General features: G+C 32.1%; 2 protein-coding genes across 2 annotated transcripts; one reads left to right on the plus strand and one right to left on the minus strand.

The window, feature by feature from the left end:
- Positions 1-5,350: 5,350 nt before the first annotated feature.
- On the plus strand, positions 5,351-10,349 carry LOC101488571 (uncharacterized). The gene is made up of 5 exons (XM_004509895.4): positions 5,351-5,882; positions 8,981-9,038; positions 9,124-9,207; positions 9,284-9,425; positions 9,930-10,349. The coding sequence occupies exons 1-5, from the start codon at positions 5,492-5,494 to the stop codon at positions 10,206-10,208; spliced, it is 954 nt and encodes a 317-aa protein (XP_004509952.1). The 5' UTR covers positions 5,351-5,491; the 3' UTR covers positions 10,209-10,349.
- Positions 10,350-13,701: 3,352 nt separating this feature from the next.
- Positions 13,702-17,468, minus strand: LOC101488915 (phosphatidylinositol 4-kinase gamma 5). The gene is made up of 2 exons (XM_004509896.4): positions 17,186-17,468; positions 13,702-16,147 (listed from the first exon to the last, which is right to left on the minus strand). The coding sequence occupies exon 2, from the start codon at positions 15,906-15,908 to the stop codon at positions 13,989-13,991; it is 1,920 nt and encodes a 639-aa protein (XP_004509953.1). The 5' UTR covers positions 15,909-16,147; positions 17,186-17,468; the 3' UTR covers positions 13,702-13,988.
- Between the last annotated feature and the right edge of the window lie 1,040 nt (positions 17,469-18,508).

Genomic DNA, 18,508 nt, shown 5'->3' on the forward strand with positions numbered 1-18,508 from the left:
TGTGGCGGCCTAAGCCCTCACAAAGTATTTTTTTTTAATCTGGAGGTCGTTTGTGGCGGCCTAAGCCCTCACAAAGTATTTTTTTTTAATCTGGAGGTCGTTTGTGGCGGCCTAAGCCCTCACAAAGTATTTTTTTTTAATCTGGAGGTCGTTTGTGGCGGCCTAAGCCCTCACAAAGTATTTTTTTTTAATCTGGAGGTCGTTTGTGGCGGCCTAAGCCCTCACAAAGTATTTTTTTTTAATCTGGAGGTCGTTTGTGGCGGCCTAAGCCCTCACAAAGTATTTTTTTTTAATCTGGAGGTCGTTTGTGGCGGCCTAAGCCCTCACAAAGTATTTTTTTTTAATCTGGAGGTCGTTTGTGGCGGCCTAAGCCCTCACAAAGTATTTTTTTTTAATCTGGAGGTCGTTTGTGGCGGCCTAAGCCCTCACAAAGTATTTTTTTTTAATCTGGAGGTCGTTTGTGGCGGCCTAAGCCCTCACAAAGTATTTTTTTTTAATCTGGAGGTCGTTTGTGGCGGCCTAAGCCCTCACAAAGTATTTTTTTTTAATCTGGAGGTCGTTTGTGGCGGCCTAAGCCCTCACAAAGTATTTTTTTTTAATCTGGAGGTCGTTTGTGGCGGCCTAAGCCCTCACAAAGTATTTTTTTTTAATCTGGAGGTCGTTTGTGGCGGCCTAAGCCCTCACAAAGTATTTTTTTTTAATCTGGAGGTCGTTTGTGGCGGCCTAAGCCCTCACAAAGTATTTTTTTTTAATCTGGAGGTCGTTTGTGGCGGCCTAAGCCCTCACAAAGTATTTTTTTTTAATCTGGAGGTCGTTTGTGGCGGCCTAAGCCCTCACAAAGTATTTTTTTTTAATCTGGAGGTCGTTTGTGGCGGCCTAAGCCCTCACAAAGTATTTTTTTTTAATCTGGAGGTCGTTTGTGGCGGCCTAAGCCCTCACAAAGTATTTTTTTTTAATCTGGAGGTCGTTTGTGGCGGCCTAAGCCCTCACAAAGTATTTTTTTTTAATCTGGAGGTCGTTTGTGGCGGCCTAAGCCCTCACAAAGTATTTTTTTTTAATCTGGAGGTCGTTTGTGGCGGCCTAAGCCCTCACAAAGTATTTTTTTTTAATCTGGAGGTCGTTTGTGGCGGCCTAAGCCCTCACAAAGTATTTTTTTTTAATCTGGAGGTCGTTTGTGGCGGCCTAAGCCCTCACAAAGTATTTTTTTTTAATCTGGAGGTCGTTTGTGGCGGCCTAAGCCCTCACAAAGTATTTTTTTTTAATCTGGAGGTCGTTTGTGGCGGCCTAAGCCCTCACAAAGTATTTTTTTTTAATCTGGAGGTCGTTTGTGGCGGCCTAAGCCCTCACAAAGTATTTTTTTTTAATCTGGAGGTCGTTTGTGGCGGCCTAAGCCCTCACAAAGTATTTTTTTTTAATCTGGAGGTCGTTTGTGGCGGCCTAAGCCCTCACAAAGTATTTTTTTTTAATCTGGAGGTCGTTTGTGGCGGCCTAAGCCCTCACAAAGTATTTTTTTTTAATCTGGAGGTCGTTTGTGGCGGCCTAAGCCCTCACAAAGTATTTTTTTTTAATCTGGAGGTCGTTTGTGGCGGCCTAAGCCCTCACAAAGTATTTTTTTTTAATCTGGAGGTCGTTTGTGGCGGCCTAAGCCCTCACAAAGTATTTTTTTTTAATCTGGAGGTCGTTTGTGGCGGCCTAAGCCCTCACAAAGTATTTTTTTTTAATCTGGAGGTCGTTTGTGGCGGCCTAAGCCCTCACAAAGTATTTTTTTTTAATCTGGAGGTCGTTTGTGGCGGCCTAAGCCCTCACAAAGTATTTTTTTTTAATCTGGAGGTCGTTTGTGGCGGCCTAAGCCCTCACAAAGTATTTTTTTTTAATCTGGAGGTCGTTTGTGGCGGCCTAAGCCCTCACAAAGTATTTTTTTTTAATCTGGAGGTCGTTTGTGGCGGCCTAAGCCCTCACAAAGTATTTTTTTTTAATCTGGAGGTCGTTTGTGGCGGCCTAAGCCCTCACAAAGTATTTTTTTTTAATCTGGAGGTCGTTTGTGGCGGCCTAAGCCCTCACAAAGTATTTTTTTTTAATCTGGAGGTCGTTTGTGGCGGCCTAAGCCCTCACAAAGGCAGACTTTTGTGGCGGCAAAAGCCCTCACAAAAGCCACCTTTGTGGTTGATTATACCCCTTTGTGAGGGCAAAAGCCCTCACAAAATGCTTGTTTTCTTGTTGTGAAATGAATTTCTTGAGAAGTATGCAATGATGGAGTCATATATTCTATTTGATACAATTTTGAGACTTACTATGTTTGATCAGAGGTATGTTGATATTAGTTGTACTAATATGATCAACCATATCAAAATGTAGATTGAATTTAATAAAAATAGTTAAGTATATGAGTCGTCCAATAAGTATTTTGTACACTGATGGATTTGGCAGATCATTATTGTCTTCAAATAATGATAAGTTAGTATCAATAGGAATAGGTAAAGACTTGGCACCAAGTAACTAGTGTCTTCATGAAGTTGTAGGGTGTATTTCCTTTGACATAAGTGTACACCGTTCGAGGATTTGGCTATCTCTAATCCTAGAAAGTACTTTAAGTCTCCAAGGAATTTAAGCTTGAAATACTTTTCAAGTGTTTGTTGAGTTTGATGAAGGAGAGCTTGATTAGCACTTGCCAAAATTTTGCCATCCAAATAAACAAGGAGGAGGATGAGTGATGAACTTGTGCCCTTAACAAACTTATTGTCCAAGAAAGTGTAAGAGGAGAAAAGAGTTAAATCAATTGTAATGTAGGATAGGGCACTAAAATCAACTATCAATGATGCGTTAGAAAAATAAAAACAATGTGAAATTGAACAGGTTGAATCAACATGATCAAAAAAGGAAAATGTTTTACCAATTTTTTCAGATAAATTTCTAGATGTAGGGTTGGTCGCACGATTCATCTGAGTTTGGAAGAAAGCTATCAATTATTGGTACTATTGAGCACTCATGGTAGGATGTTCGAAGATAGTATCCTTAGGAGAAGAACCAAACACAAGATGAACAACAAGAAAAGGTTTGGTATCCTTATAGCCAAGGGGTAACCATGAAGTTTGAAGCACTTTTCCTTTGTGTGGCTAAGAACATTGCAATAGGAACAAAGGGAACGATCTCTCTTGCCTTTGGAGTTTGAATTTTTTGCTTGGATAACAAGCAAAAGTGGAATCTGAAGAAGGTTGATTATCACCAACCTGTCTTTGTTTCTCATCTTGAGTGATGAAAGCAAGAACATGACGAAGGGAGGGAAGAGGTTCCTAAAGTAGAATATGGCTTTCTATGTGACTGAAATAATCATTTAAGCCCACGAGAAAGTTAAGAACATACTCTTGATGCACATAATCTACCAATTGTTGAACACCACCACAATTGCAATGGTGAATGGGCAAAATTCACCAAATTCCTTTTATAAAACATGGAACTTAGTGAAGTAATTACTGAAAGATAAAGAACTCTAAGTGCACTGAAGGATATATTTCTTGAGTTGAAAAATATGTGGCGCATTGTACTGATGGAAATGCATATGAAGATCAATCAATATCTCAGCAGCATAATTTTAGTAGATTGCAAAAGCTTGTATCTCCTTCAAAACAAAATTCAAGATCCAATAAGCCACAATACCATTGTTACTACGCCAAAGAAGGTGGTGAGGGTCACCTTTAGGAGGTTTAGGTATCGAACCATCAGCAAAACCAAACTTGTTGCGCTCAACAAGTGCAACAATCATGGCACAACACCAAAATCCATAATTCTCACCATTTAAGGGATTAGTGACAAGAGCGAAACAAAGATTATTATAGTTTGTGACGAAGAAAGGATTAGCATTGTTCACCATTTATTGAATTTTCAGCCATGATGAAGAAGAAAACAGAAAAGAAGGATGAAGAAAACAAATTCGTAAAAAAATTAACAAACTTTTAATATCATATCAAAATGTAGATTGAATTCGATGAAATAAATGAGAAACATAAATAAAATCAAATAAAATAAAAAAATACTGACTATGAATTACAAAAATGAAAAACTAAAAAAAAAGTAAATTTTCAAAATAATGTATAAACTATTTACATACATAGGCCAGAGCTTAATCTATCTCAAGTAATCAAAATAACATACGGGTAACTTTTAAGTTAGTTATGACTTCATAATTGTGGAATAATAAAAATAGCTTAAACAATTATGGCAATACCGTATTCATTATGTTGACTTTAGTTTGTAAAGGCTATCGGGTTACTGATTTGTTCTTATTTATTTTTCTAGTTTGAATATTGTTATTTAATCAACTTTATGTAATGTATCTTGACTCGTATGTACACCTTTCTAGCGAGTTGTTCTAATATGAAAAATATAACAGAATTGGACCACAAGGAGTGTCACTATTTTTCACATTTGCCTGGTTTGTTCTACATTTAATATATACCAAACATATATAGTCTACTCTGTAATTTCACATCTTCTAATCTATCTATCAAACATCATAAAACAGACTATGCTATGATGAAATAGTATGGAATCACATGTTGGAATCTAAGTCTTAGTCTATTCAATTGCATACACAACCTACTTAGATTTATACAAATATACTTATCAAATATTCAATATCCACTTTGATTTATTATTAATTGATATTATTCATTTTATTTTTTAAATTACATTATTTATTTTAGATTAGTCAAATCTCATACAATATATGTCCACATAAAGAGAAAGTAAAAATAAATCTAAAAGTATTGTTTAACTACATAAATCTCGATAGTCTTCTTTTTTTCTAAATTTTCTTTATAAAAAAGAATTACAATAACATGATCTCAATCTAATCCGCTTATAATTAAGAGTATTATTAAATAAATAAATAAATAAATAAATAAATAAATAAAATTACCTCTAAAATCTTTTATTAATATATCTTTTATTTTTATAAATCTTTACAATTAAAACTTTTTATCCATTTTTTTCTCACGTAAGTTTTTTATATTTATGATTGTTTAAAACTTAACAAAAAAATTTAAGTTGTAAACTTTAATAAAAATAAAGAACCTATATGAAGAAAAAATAATAATAAATTCATTATAATTAAATAAGAAAAAATACTTTAAATATAATTTTATCATTAAAGAATGTAAAAGAAGAACGGTTCAAAATTGATTTCGGCTTGTTTTACATTTAAAAAAGATTATGACCTTAACATTGATTAATCTATGTTTGAATGGGGCCAAAGAACAAGAGTATACTTATCAACAAATTGTATTGCCCGTGCTATAGGACTCATAATAGAACCTTGCTTGAAAATCAAGAACAAAAAAATATTTAATGAACATGAAACACACATTTCAACAACCAACTTAAACATTGCATATCCATCTCAATTTAAAACCACCTAAGTTTTAATGAATTCCAACCAATTCAATCTCTACCTCATTTATAACACTACAATTTTTGTTCTTCTATTTTCTCCAACATGTCTAAACCAAATGTAAGAAGACAAGCTTTGGAAAGGAACACAAGTTTCAAAGATACACAAAAAATATTGAACCAAAGTTTTTTCCAAAATAAAAGTCTCAAGAAAGTGTACCCTATCGGGCTTCAAAAAAGCACTTCATCTTCATCTTTATCTCTATCTTCAATATCACTATCTTTGTCACAAAACTCAAATGACTCTTCTCAAGCTGATTCTTTGACTCCATTGGATGAAAATATTTCATTGGCACTTCGTTTGATTTCAGCTTCACCACATGAAAGAAGAGAACATGGAGTAGCTAATAAAACTATACATCAACAACAACCAAGTCTACTAGTGAATACTGAGCCAGGGGAATTCAAAAGATGCAATTGGATCACAAAAAATAGTGGTATGATCAAGTTCATTCCCAATACCATTTCATTTTAACCTTATTTTATACCATGTTAGAAATTTTGATTTTTTTTCTTTTACATTGGAATTTGATGCTGTTTTTTTATTTGCGGAAATGAGATTATATGTGATATAATTTGAATGAAAAATTCTATTCTTTTGCGTGAAATTTCATATTCTAAATTTTTATTTATTATAATATAAAAACATATCATATATCTCTAAAATAAAAAAACAAATCTCAATTATATTATAAATAGAAATATAATTATATATTTTAATCATATGTTATTCTAAATCTTAAATATAATTAAATTTAATATAACGAGTATGTGACTACAATTGTAATTGTTAGAGTCAAATTTTTTATATATGTTAAAACTATCAAAATGGACCGGAGAGTCAAAATGTAAATATGTTTTTTCGACTCAATTTATTTAATTTGTGGTAAAAATAGAGTCGGGCTAGGTTAGTATACAATTTAAAAAAATTAAGTAATTTATTAAAAAAATAGGTAATTTTGGTCATTTCAAGACTTTATCATACAATATGAAGAAATTTAACTAGAACTTGTTTTTTGGGATCGATCTATTGCCGATATGCTTAAGTGTATAGATATTTTAATTTGAGATAAGTATTTTCTTTTACACTAAAAACAGATCATTCAACTAAAAAAGCTTATAATTCTGTAATTAATTAAGGTTCAATAAATTGAACGGCAAGTTTGTTTCAGTTGAATATTAATATGACATATATAGCTAGAACGTAAATATCATGTCTATTAATTGGTTTAGTGTTGCTTCACTTAATTTCTATTAGGAGTAGTAATATGCACAAAATCATCATAAGGTTTGAATTTAGCTGAGTTGCTGAACTTCAAAACACCAACTTATCTTATGTCATACGCTACCACTCTTTGACTCTTCACTTTTATATTATTTTTCTTCCACACATTTCTTAGGTGCTTATTACCTAATATCAATTGACTTTAATATAGTATTGTTTCAAAAAGGATTTTTTTATATCTTTATGACTGCGATGCTATACCATCGCAATTGAATTCAAATTAATTTTATATAATTACAATTATCAATAATATAATAAGGATCAAGATGAAACTGTAATTTAGAAATTTGTTTGAAGAGAGGGTATGTTATCATTCACCAAATCTCTTGAATATAAATTTACCCTTAAATTCGAATGAATTTGATGATTTTTGATAATCTTCCCTTCTAATACTACATCACTCCAAAAGAATTTAATACGCATGTCTAGATAATGAAGATCTTCTCTTTGTTAGTTTGTGTTATCTAAATTAGAAAAGCTAGAACTAAAAACCTCGCGGATTACATTTCTTTCCTAACGTAACTAGACATTTTTTTTTTCGTATGGAGTGAATCTACTACTACTTCCTCAACTGAATTCGAATCAGATGCTTCATCCTAATTCTTTTCGACTCTTTCTTGATCAGAGGGAGGAAATGCTTGCATATTGTGTTACCTCCTAACTCAACGAATGAGACGTGATCGATAAACTGAGAGTTAATAACACGATGAGTACTAACGTTATGACTTCTTTGTTTGTACTTTCAGTTGCTACCTTGCTCAGTACAATAATGTTTTTAGGGTGATATTTGACCTCTAATATATATTCCAAAGATAAATAGTATATATGAATACAACATTGAACCTTTGTGTTTCTTACCAAATCTAGATTGAAATCTTTAGTCCAAGAAAAAACTCGAAGAAAACCAAGTTTCAAATTTCTTGTTTAAATTGTTCGAATATATTAAAAATCCTCGATAGAGACAAAAGCGAACTCATAAAATATTTTCCCGAATCAAACAACTTACCATGATCCAATCAATTTTCATATATTTGCAATTATATAAAAAACAATTAGATCATAAACTCATGTGATACACACACAAAAGTCATATTTTAAAACACATAAAAAATAATTAGATGATCGAAGTAAATGAGAAAGACAGAAAAACACAAACAAACATATAAGAAAAACCGTAAAAGATAATCACATGAATTATCACCCATTAGCAAATATGCTCAAAAGAGAATGTCATGGAAGTTTCATATGCTTATATTAGAGTTAAAAAACAGAAATAGTTGAATTAATGAGTCATTGGGAGAGAGATACTGTGTATTTAATAGATAACATAAGAATACATATAAAAAAGTTTCTAGAAATTGGTATGAAAAACAATAATTCTATTGCATGAGTCATCCTTACATATTTCCAAATATTGAAATTCATAATAAATGGAAAAACAGCATTCACATTTGAAACTCTATGTTCCAATGCATTTATGTTCAAACAATTTTCAATTCCCCAATTTGTTATATTTTATGTTAAACGACAAAATAGTAATTTTAGCATTTAAAATGAAATGAATTATAAATCAAATTTAATAATCAATTAGTATCACAAAATTGCTCTAAAATTCCCAAATTAATCCAGTTTTGGGTGGGGAAATACTAATCAACTTTTCAATATAATAATAAAGATATACATTGCAAGTCTTGTGCATTGCTCATAAACTGAAAAAGAAGTGGCTAAATGAAAAACATAGATTGAAAGTTTCTCAAGAAAAATACAAACAAATGCTCTTTTTACTGAAAGTGAAAAGTTTTAGTTAGAAAAAATCTTAAAAATTGTAAAGACCTTCAAATTTTTAAAGACTTTCTATAACAACAATGGTTGGTCTTTACTGATTAATCAATATCATTAATAATCACAACAATTGGCTTATTCATAAATGATGTGCTTGATTCATAAAAAAATAATTACGGTAACACAAGTTGGTACAATAAATTAAAAAAAAAAATAGAAAGAAAATTATAGGACTTCTATATTCTAAGATTGCCCCTGTTTTAGGTGGAAAAATTTGCTTCACAAACTTACCATATAAATATTTGTATATTTACTTATCTTTAAGCTTATGTAACCAATTTTTCAACAATTATTAATTGAGATTGTCCACACTTGTTTTACAACTGTAACATTTCTTCATTGGTCCCTAAGTAACAAAAGGAAATATTTGAATTAACATAAACTAATTAATCTAGATGCCTAATGCAGATAAGGTATACATAGAATTTCATGATGAATGTTGGGGAGTTCCAGCTTATGATGACAAGTAAGTACAAACAACTATTTAGATACATAGTAAGTGTTCAATTGATATGACAACTATTTTCTTAATTGGTTAATTCATGAAACAGCAAATTGTTTGAGCTTCTTGCAATGTCTGGATTGCTCATGGACTACAATTGGACAGAAATTATTAAAAGAAAGGAAACACTAAGGTAACATTTTCTATAACAAATATTTATTTATTACATTCTTTGTATAAATTAATACAAATATAGTTTTTTTTTGCAGAGAAGTTTTTGCTGGATTTGATCCTTACACTGTTGCCAAAATGGAGGAAAAGGAAATCATAGAGATAGCATCAAACAAAGCACTTTCTTTAGCTGATAGCAGAGTTATGTGCATTGTGGATAATGCCAAATGCATAATGAAGGTAACTATTCAATTCAAATTTTTGTTATTCTTCTTTTTATAAGTTAAGAAGGTAACCCTTGATGCAATTACAAGGTTGTATGTGACATCATATGTTTTTACCGTCTCTTTTTTATTTTTTTACTTTCTATATCTTACACGTATACGTATTTTAAAAATATACAAAAAAACTAATCATACTATATTCGACATCAATGTTTTAATGTCAAAAAATCATTTCTCTAGATTTATTGTTTTTTTGTTATAAATTATAAAATAAAAATTCTTTTTTTTTAGAAATTAAAAAAAAAAGTCATTTTGCATTTATTTACTATAATAAAAATCACTATTTAAAAAAAATATACTGAACATGATTTATTACGGTGAAAATATATACTTGCATACTCTAAATTTTGAAAAATTACACCAATAAACTTTATTTTTATATTTGGACAAGACCTTCCTTTTTACTTTTCATGAATTTATCTTGGTTGCTAATAAGTTACATCTAAATTTTAATCTACAGATTGTTAGGGAATGTGGATCATTTAGTAGCTACATATGGGGTTTTGTAAACCACAAACCAATAATTAACAAATACAAATATCCAAGAAGTGTCCCATTAAGGAGTCCAAAAGCAGAGGCTCTTAGCAAGGACATGGTAAAACGTGGGTTTAGGTTTGTGGGCCCAGTGATAGTCCACTCTTTTATGCAAGCTGCTGGATTGACCATTGACCATCTTGTGGATTGTTATAGACATTGTGAATGTGTAAGCCTAGCAGAAAGACCTTGGAGGCATATCTAACATACATTTTATTCACCATCACTATTTTCAGTTTGGTTTTGTAAGTGTAAACGTGTAATGCAAGTAAATGACATTAATGTTGTAATTTGTATAATTCCTTTGTTATTTTGGGTCTTTGGGTTTTTTCCCTATTATTTCCAATTTCTAAACCTTGTTGTATAGTTGTTAACCCCTATTTTGCCACAATAAAGAAAGAAAGAAAGAAAGTGGGTTAGTTAGAATTAGAGTTATTTTCAGAAAAGCAAGACTATTTTGTATCTACTTGTTTAGTGTGACATGTAAATAAAAACTATATTGAGAAAGATGTTTTGTTCAAAGCTATTTGCTGCTTTATGCTAATACTTCCTCCATTCCTTCCATCTTGTAGAAGAATTTTATTTTTGTTTATTAATAATTTTTAAAATTCAATGCAATATTAATAACTTTTTTAATTATATTTTTATCAATAATATTCTTAATTATTTATTGCAAAGAAATAAATGAAAAGTGAGATAATAAATAGTTAGGATAAGAAAAAATATCATCAAAAGTAACAAAGTTTATTGATTTTATTTATATATGTGAATAATTTTAAAAATACAAAAAAAAATATAGAACAGAGTGAGAAGTTTTAGGTGTAATTTTCCTATTATTTATTGACCTCAATATGCTTTTGACCTATCATCATATAATTTACTCATTACCATTCTTTATCTTTGTTTTGGTTACTTATTGTTTCAAAGATACCCCTTTTGCCTCCACAACACAATAGAAACTAAAAACACAATTTGTAACGTTATTAGGAATTTTGATAGAAAATATGGAAAAAGAGATCGATAATGTAAAAATGAAAATAAATTCTATATTAATAAAATGAAAAAAGATATAAAATTACAAAATGAATATGTAATATACTCTTTATATAGAGTTAGCCAAGACTTAACTAACTAATTGCCTAGAAATCACTCTATCTAACTTTATTTAAATTTAATTTATAATTAATATTTATATCTAATAAATGTTAACATAGTGACAAAGTAGTTTATAGTTTAGAGGAGACATAAAGATATTGGTGTGAGGAGTATCTCATAAGGTTCAACAACCTCACTAACAAAATAATAACTAAAAATAAACTTTTCCGGTTCAAAGGAATAACTTGTAACATTAACTAGGCTTCCTATGTTACTTTCATGGTATTAGTGAACCATGACTTGTATTCTCAGAATGGTCTATCATAAGTTTGTTCAACATAACAAAATATCCCCAAAACCGTTTATGTCACTAATTTGCTTCGACATGTTAATTACGGGGACAAAAAGACAAGTTTGATTCCCACTCTTCTTTTGTCTATTATTCCCTTTCCACCCTCCTCTCTTAGGTGAATCATCATATCTTGCAAAACAAACCGTTAAAATCTTCACATTAAATAACTCATTATCTCACTGTTCAGTTTCAAGACAAATGGTAATATAGTATTACGGAAAATACATATTAATGGATTAGGCTTCCATGTCATCAAAAGTCACCTTTCAATTTCACTCAAACCTATCTCCAACGACAATACAAAATGAACTTTGTACTTTTTTCATGTACTCATTTGTCTATTTACTTACTTTATGATGACCCTAAAAAATAAATTAGATCTTTACCTAATAAACAATTTTAAAAAAATAATATTATTATATCAATGTATATCCTTTCTTACATTCACCGCCTTACGATATGTAGTGAACTGTTGGGTAGATCTAACGGTTAAAAGTATTGATTTCTCACTTGCTGAATAAATCTTAAAATAGTCTTGAATTGCATGAAATGGAAAATATAAAAAATTCACAGTACAATACAAAATTCGATCCGATCCAAAAGAAGATGTTAGAGTACAAATGACCGAGACATCTACCAAATTTCACTATCATGCTTTATAGCTAACTTGAATACAACAACATTATTGAGACTTGATAACACCCCTAGTGCTTTAAGCAGCATTTTTAAATACAAAAATCAGTGCTAAATAGCTCTTTGTTTTGTCTTTGAATCCGATATGGATTTATTGTGTTTATACACACTGATTGATTTCGACTGTTGATTTGAGGTTGATCGGCTCACAATATTACTCCTTTACCAAAATATCTTTAAATAATTCTCACAATTGATTTAAAATCCATTGCTAAAATTTATGGGAATAATCAATAATATATCATTATTGGAATTCAAATCACTTTTCTACTCTCTGTCTACCATAATGCTTCTTCGGTCAGTCTCAAGTATAAGCAAAAATATAGTTAAATAAAATTTAAATATTTAATTTAAAATTTAAACTAAATATATAACTTCTCTTTGACTCATTTTTATTTATATTTAAAACTGTAATAAATAATACTCCTTCAGTCTAGTCTCAAGTATAAGTAAAAATATAATCAAATAAAATTTATATTTAATCTAAAAATTAGACTAAATACATAAATTTTCTTTTTGACTCATTTTTATTTATATTTAAAACCGTAATAAATAATACTCTAAAAGTATAGTCAAATAAAATTTATATATAAATACATAAATTCTCTTTGACTCATTTTTGTGTATATTTAAAACCGCTGTTTGACTCATTTTTATTTATATTTAAAACCGTAGTAACAATTAACAAGTGATAAGGCTCCTGCCCAGTTTGGAAACAACAAATGTCACATAAAATATACCTAAAATAAAATTTTATTCTTATTTTGACTGCACCGCAAAGAGAAAAACTTGTAGATTTTGAGACGGCATAAAAATAATACAGAATGTTGATGACAGCCAATTATGAACACAGAAGCTTACTTGATTGGTGACAAATGTACATCTGTGGCTCACAAATATGTCACATTCCTAATACCTAAGGCCGGTTTATCTAGCCGAACATGGAAGCAGCATGACACAAGAAGCCAACAAAAGATACCCGTTTTCATGATTATGATGGGCTTCAAACTTATGAAAGAATGCTGGATGTTGATTCCTCCAACCCCACCATGCTGGTGCTTTTTTCATATTTTCTATGAAATTTTATCTACAAATCATGAATACTTGATGTAAAAGTCTAAACACTTTTTTGTTGTATAGTGCTAGTGTTTATCTGCACATTAGAATAAACTTTCCTGAAAAAGATCTCTCTATTTACTGGAAGAGTATAATTGCATTACAAGAGCATAGACACCTTTAGATGAAAATATTGTTCACAAGGATGATGGAGGAGTATGGTTTAAAAGAAAAAACATCACACGTAAAATTCATTACAAAAGCAATTAATTATTTTAACATTACTTTTTTTTTTTACGGAAACATTACTCTTAGAAAGAGGTTAACTGAACATGACACACCCGATCACGTTATAAAACTCAATCTCAACCAGATTCATGTCTTTCTAGCACCTGCTCATCAGAGATCAAATACAGATTGCAGAGTGCATAGAGTAACATATCAATGTTATTTTTAGCCAGATATTAAAGTATATGCAGTAATCAAATCAAAACAAAAAAAGGAAACAAAAGCTTTCATTATATACATATAAGTTTCATTTCACGATTTTATCCTACAAGTTATTTATCAGACAAGCCAGCCAACAGAAAGAAAAATGAAATCATAAAATCAAACTACAACCAATATCACTCGGCCTACAAGCATATTTACAACAGTTCTTCCAATCCTCGTTCTCAACTAAAGCACCCATCCAAAGCTCATAAACTAGAACTATCCTAACAGTAACCTCTAAACCCTTATTCTTCGTTCTATAGTCCCCTCTATCACATATCAAAGTATTGCTCAACTTCAAAACTGGCACGAGGTACCAAGCCTCAGTCGTTGCTTCTGACCTAAGGTTATTAATTTCCTCTTGGCAAATGCTGGGTACAGCAGCTCTTGAAACTTCTCCAGAAACGTTATCCATTCATCTTCAGTCATATCTGCCAGCTTTACAAAGCTTGTGCTTGCAAGAAGCTGCTCATTGGCACTCTTATGACCAGATGATGTATTCCCATAATAGCCATTATCTGCTATTCCTCCAGAATGATTCTGATGTTTCTGGCTTTTCTCACTTAACATGGTGTTTTTCAGTGACATAGAAAGTTTCGAAACCGTTGGGACTTTTTCCTGAGGGGGAAAAGTGACGAAACCCTCAGGATATTTTCCATCACCTTCTTCTTCCTCTTCCTCAATGCTCTCATCCAATTTGGAAAGTGGATTGCGACCATGCCCGCTTCCAAATCCAGGCTGAAAAGGTGATCTGGCAAGAGGACCATCCATTGTTGTCTTCAGAGCAAAATCTGACCCAGCTACATCACAGTCTATGTCAAAGAGGAATTCATCATCTCCCAAGTCAGTCCTGGGAGATAGTTCTTCCCTCTCTGCCAACATCTTCCTTGCTTCCAAACAAACAACCTCCAGTTCACTGGGTTCCTCCTCCCCGCTGCGGAACTCCCTAGTCATCATCTCACCAATTTCAGCAAGGCACAGACCATTAGCAGCTGCCTCCTTGAGGAAAATGGTGCAGAGTACTAAGACTCTCAAACAAGCCTCCCGAATCATAGGTAGTTCCTTTTGTAACATCTCACAATCACGAGCAGCATCCAGATTTTCAATGTAAGAAAGCTCATCCTCGGAAAATGGAATCGAAGCCTGAGCCCAATGAATCCACTCAAAGTATGGGTCTTCCAAAGCTTCTGGCAGGCAAAGCCCATGATCAATAGGAATTAAATCCACCTCACCAAAAGCCCCAACTTTTTTAACCAACAAATTACCAGCATGCCTATCTGTGTTAAGAATCCTAATGTCTAATATCCCTATACGATGCACTGCAGTAACTGGGAAGCTAGATGTCCCATAGTCACTTGCATCAAAATCATGAGGTATGAACTGCTGCAGTGATGCAATCTTGCTAACCAGCTTCTTCCTCTGGATGTTTTTCCCATTGACTCCATCATTGACATTGAATATTGAGTGAGTAATCTTCACTAATGCAGTTGGAGGAACTTTTGCAAAATGGCCATAGTCAAGAAGATAAGCTGCAACTTCCCTGAAGCCTGTCTCCCCAACCCGAACTGAACGTTTCAAACCTGGTTGTCCAAGAGCTTTACCAACAAAACCTTTAGGATTATTTGGGGCAAAAGGCTCCTCATCCGTTGGTTTCACAATTGCAACACTCTCACCTCTTCTGTTAAGAAAATAATATGCACCTCCGAGCCCACCATGAACTGGAATTGGATCTACCCCCATCTTCATTGCCTTCTCAATGTCCTTGACCATATGTTTCATTATATCAGAGCTACTTGATAGCCCTAATATCTCAATAGGACCACTCTTGTCCCTTTGCTGCATATCCCGTCCAGTGGGTGACAGGCATGGAGTGGATGAACTTCTGTGCATAAGGTTACGTGTAAGAAAAAGGGCAGTATCATTCCGAACAGCCCTAAGGTCATTCTTCAAGACAACATCCCCAAAAGTTAGCGAGCTCTCTTCAGTTGAGACATTAAGGGCAATCTGCAGCCTCCTCTTCACAGTATGTGCATTGTCACTACGATCCAACTCCATGCCCAAGACACAACCGGTTTCAGTTTGCACAAAAACCCTTCTCCTTCCAGTAGATTGTCTTTCTCCCATGTTCTTATGCTCAAAGTATTCCCTACCAAGTGGACTACTGAATAAAGCCACAGCCATCTGGGTTTGAACAGGGCTGTCTGATTTACGAGACATGAACAGAGATGGCAGCGGAATAAAGCTTCTTCCCTCCCAAGAAGTTGCCAAACTCCAGAGCCGATGGAACTTGTATGAAACCAATCTCTAGCTCCCCAAAGATCATTAATGAAGACAAAAAGTATAAAATCTTACTTAAGTTCCCAGAGTAAAGGAATTGAAGGACTAAAGCAAGATTGGAGATAGAAACTGACAGCTACATTGAGGCCATCAGGAGGCCCACTTGCAAGAACAAAAATCTGCAAATTTACAACAATTCCATCAAAGTTCTTAGAGCATAACATCACAAATCTCAAGCAGAGATAAACTTCAATACAAATATCCCACCAAATCCTAAAGTACAACTGATTAAGTTTAAAAATTTACAGTAGAAGACAAAAAACCATTAACAGCAAGCAACAGATCAAATCATTTACAACTCAAGAGTACTCACAACTAAATGCAGCGAACAACATGATCATGCTTCCACAAGAAAAAGACACCATTCTAGAAATCTCGAAGGATTAACACATTCTTCAGTTTTAATAAGGGTATCTGACTATTGAAATCCATTAATTTTATTATTTCATCACCTAATTAATTATACTTTAAATTCAAATCAAATCTATCTAAAATGGTTGTGATTATAATTTAAAATCAAATCTATCTAAATCACCCGCTACATATTCCCCTGAATTGCCAGAGTTAAATCCTCTTGCCATGGATTAATCCTCTCCAAGGCATAGAGATCACCAAATTGGACTTTGCCTCCCCCAACAAGATCTTTGCCATATACAAGAGACGGATCAAACCTGGGACAACATGCTTACCAAACCTTTGTTGATTAATAATTGAAAACAAAGTAAAAAACCCGAAAAAGCAAACTAAATATAATAACTATTGATTCAAAATATTAAATATTGCATTTCATAAGTTGATTGTTACGAACTATATAAGTTAAAAATACTACATAATAAAATATTAAAAACTGGATTCAAAAACAGGTTCAATCTAATAAAAATCTTAATCATTTTATGTGTGGAAGTTTTCAATTTCTTTATGAACAGAGGTAAGCTTTAACATCTAGTAATCATTTCTAACTACTAAGCATTTCACACGTAAAAAAAAAATCACAAGCATTTAAAACAAAACTGCGAAACAACAAACTAAGCAAACATCAGAGTATCTAATAACTCTTGAAATGTAAGCTTCAACTCAGTACCAACAAAGAAAATTAAAATAAAATAAAATAAAATAACAAGAAAAAAAATCCAAAGAAGAAAGAATCATCGCAATACCACGTGATTTCTCCAAGAAATTCAGAGATTCAGATAAATGTTTCCACTATGCCATTGAGCTTAAGATGCGAAATCACCACAATGCGAGATCCGAACAATCGAAGAATAAACGTCGAATTGTTCGGATAAAACGAGGAAGAATAGAAGAAAACAGGATGAGAGACTCGTCCGAGTTGACTCAGAATATCTTATCTAAACAACGGTAACGAAACCCTCTCTCTCTCTCTAACTTTTTCTCTTTCTTTCTCTCTCTTGTGTGTTCTTCTCCGTTTTCTTTCCTCGGATATCAGAATATTAGAACGTAGTTTAACTCAACCAAACAAGTTAAGCGTGGTTAGTATTTTAACCACGGTTAAAAACTTGACCGCTCTCTGTCTCTCGCTATCTGTCTATTCTTGAATGAGTTTTGGAAGGGTCTAGAATATGGTTTTGGGACCGTGGGATGTAGGAGGAAAGAGGAGACATTAGCCGTTGGATTAGTAGCACGTGGAGATGAGGGATTGGAAGGTCACGTGACAAGGTGAGGTGACCGTCAAAGGGAAAGTGTCACCGAATGAATGGGGACACATTTGTCACGATTTTCTGGACCAATCTAACCGTAGATCTACACTCTCTACAAGTGAGCAGCACAAACCTTGTCCTCTTGGAAATACCCAAATGGCCCTCTTGACCACTTTGTCGTTTTCTGCTCCCTAGATAAGGAATACTAATAGATTCATAAAATATAACTACAATTTGAAATTAGAAAGTTATGTATCTAAATTTATATTAATACCAAGTACATTAATTTCTAGTATGACTAAATATTTTTTTTAGTTAATATTTTAATAAATATAAGTTAAAATTAATTAAAGATAATTAATGTAATAAACTAACTTTTGACTAAATACATTAATTTTTGTTTACTAATTTTTACTCACATTTAAAATTGAATGAAATATTTCATTTTCAAAGTAGTACTATCTACATCTTAATGAATTTAGTGTACCGATTATGTATATGTTCATAAAATATTCTTCATACATCAATCGCATTATATTCAATTTAACTTTTCATTTTTCAAAATAAATTAGTATTTTCTTAAGTCGCAAATATAAAGAAAGTTAATATGTGAGTTTTTTTCAATAACCAATTTTTAAAAAAGATTTATTAATATATTTTCTTTTCAAAATTATATACAAATTTACCATCTTTTTTGTTATAGTGGGACGTCGTTATTTGTAAATGCGACTTTACAAAAAACTCCAGTCTGCAATACCGATTTGGTGTTGAATAGATTTTGACATAGTAGAAAATTCAACTTTTTAAAAATTAAAAAATAAT

The sequence above is a fragment of the Cicer arietinum genome, chromosome 7 (assembly GCF_000331145.2).
Source record: "Cicer arietinum cultivar CDC Frontier isolate Library 1 chromosome 7, Cicar.CDCFrontier_v2.0, whole genome shotgun sequence".
In the NCBI taxonomy this organism is placed as follows: domain Eukaryota; kingdom Viridiplantae; phylum Streptophyta; class Magnoliopsida; order Fabales; family Fabaceae; genus Cicer; species Cicer arietinum.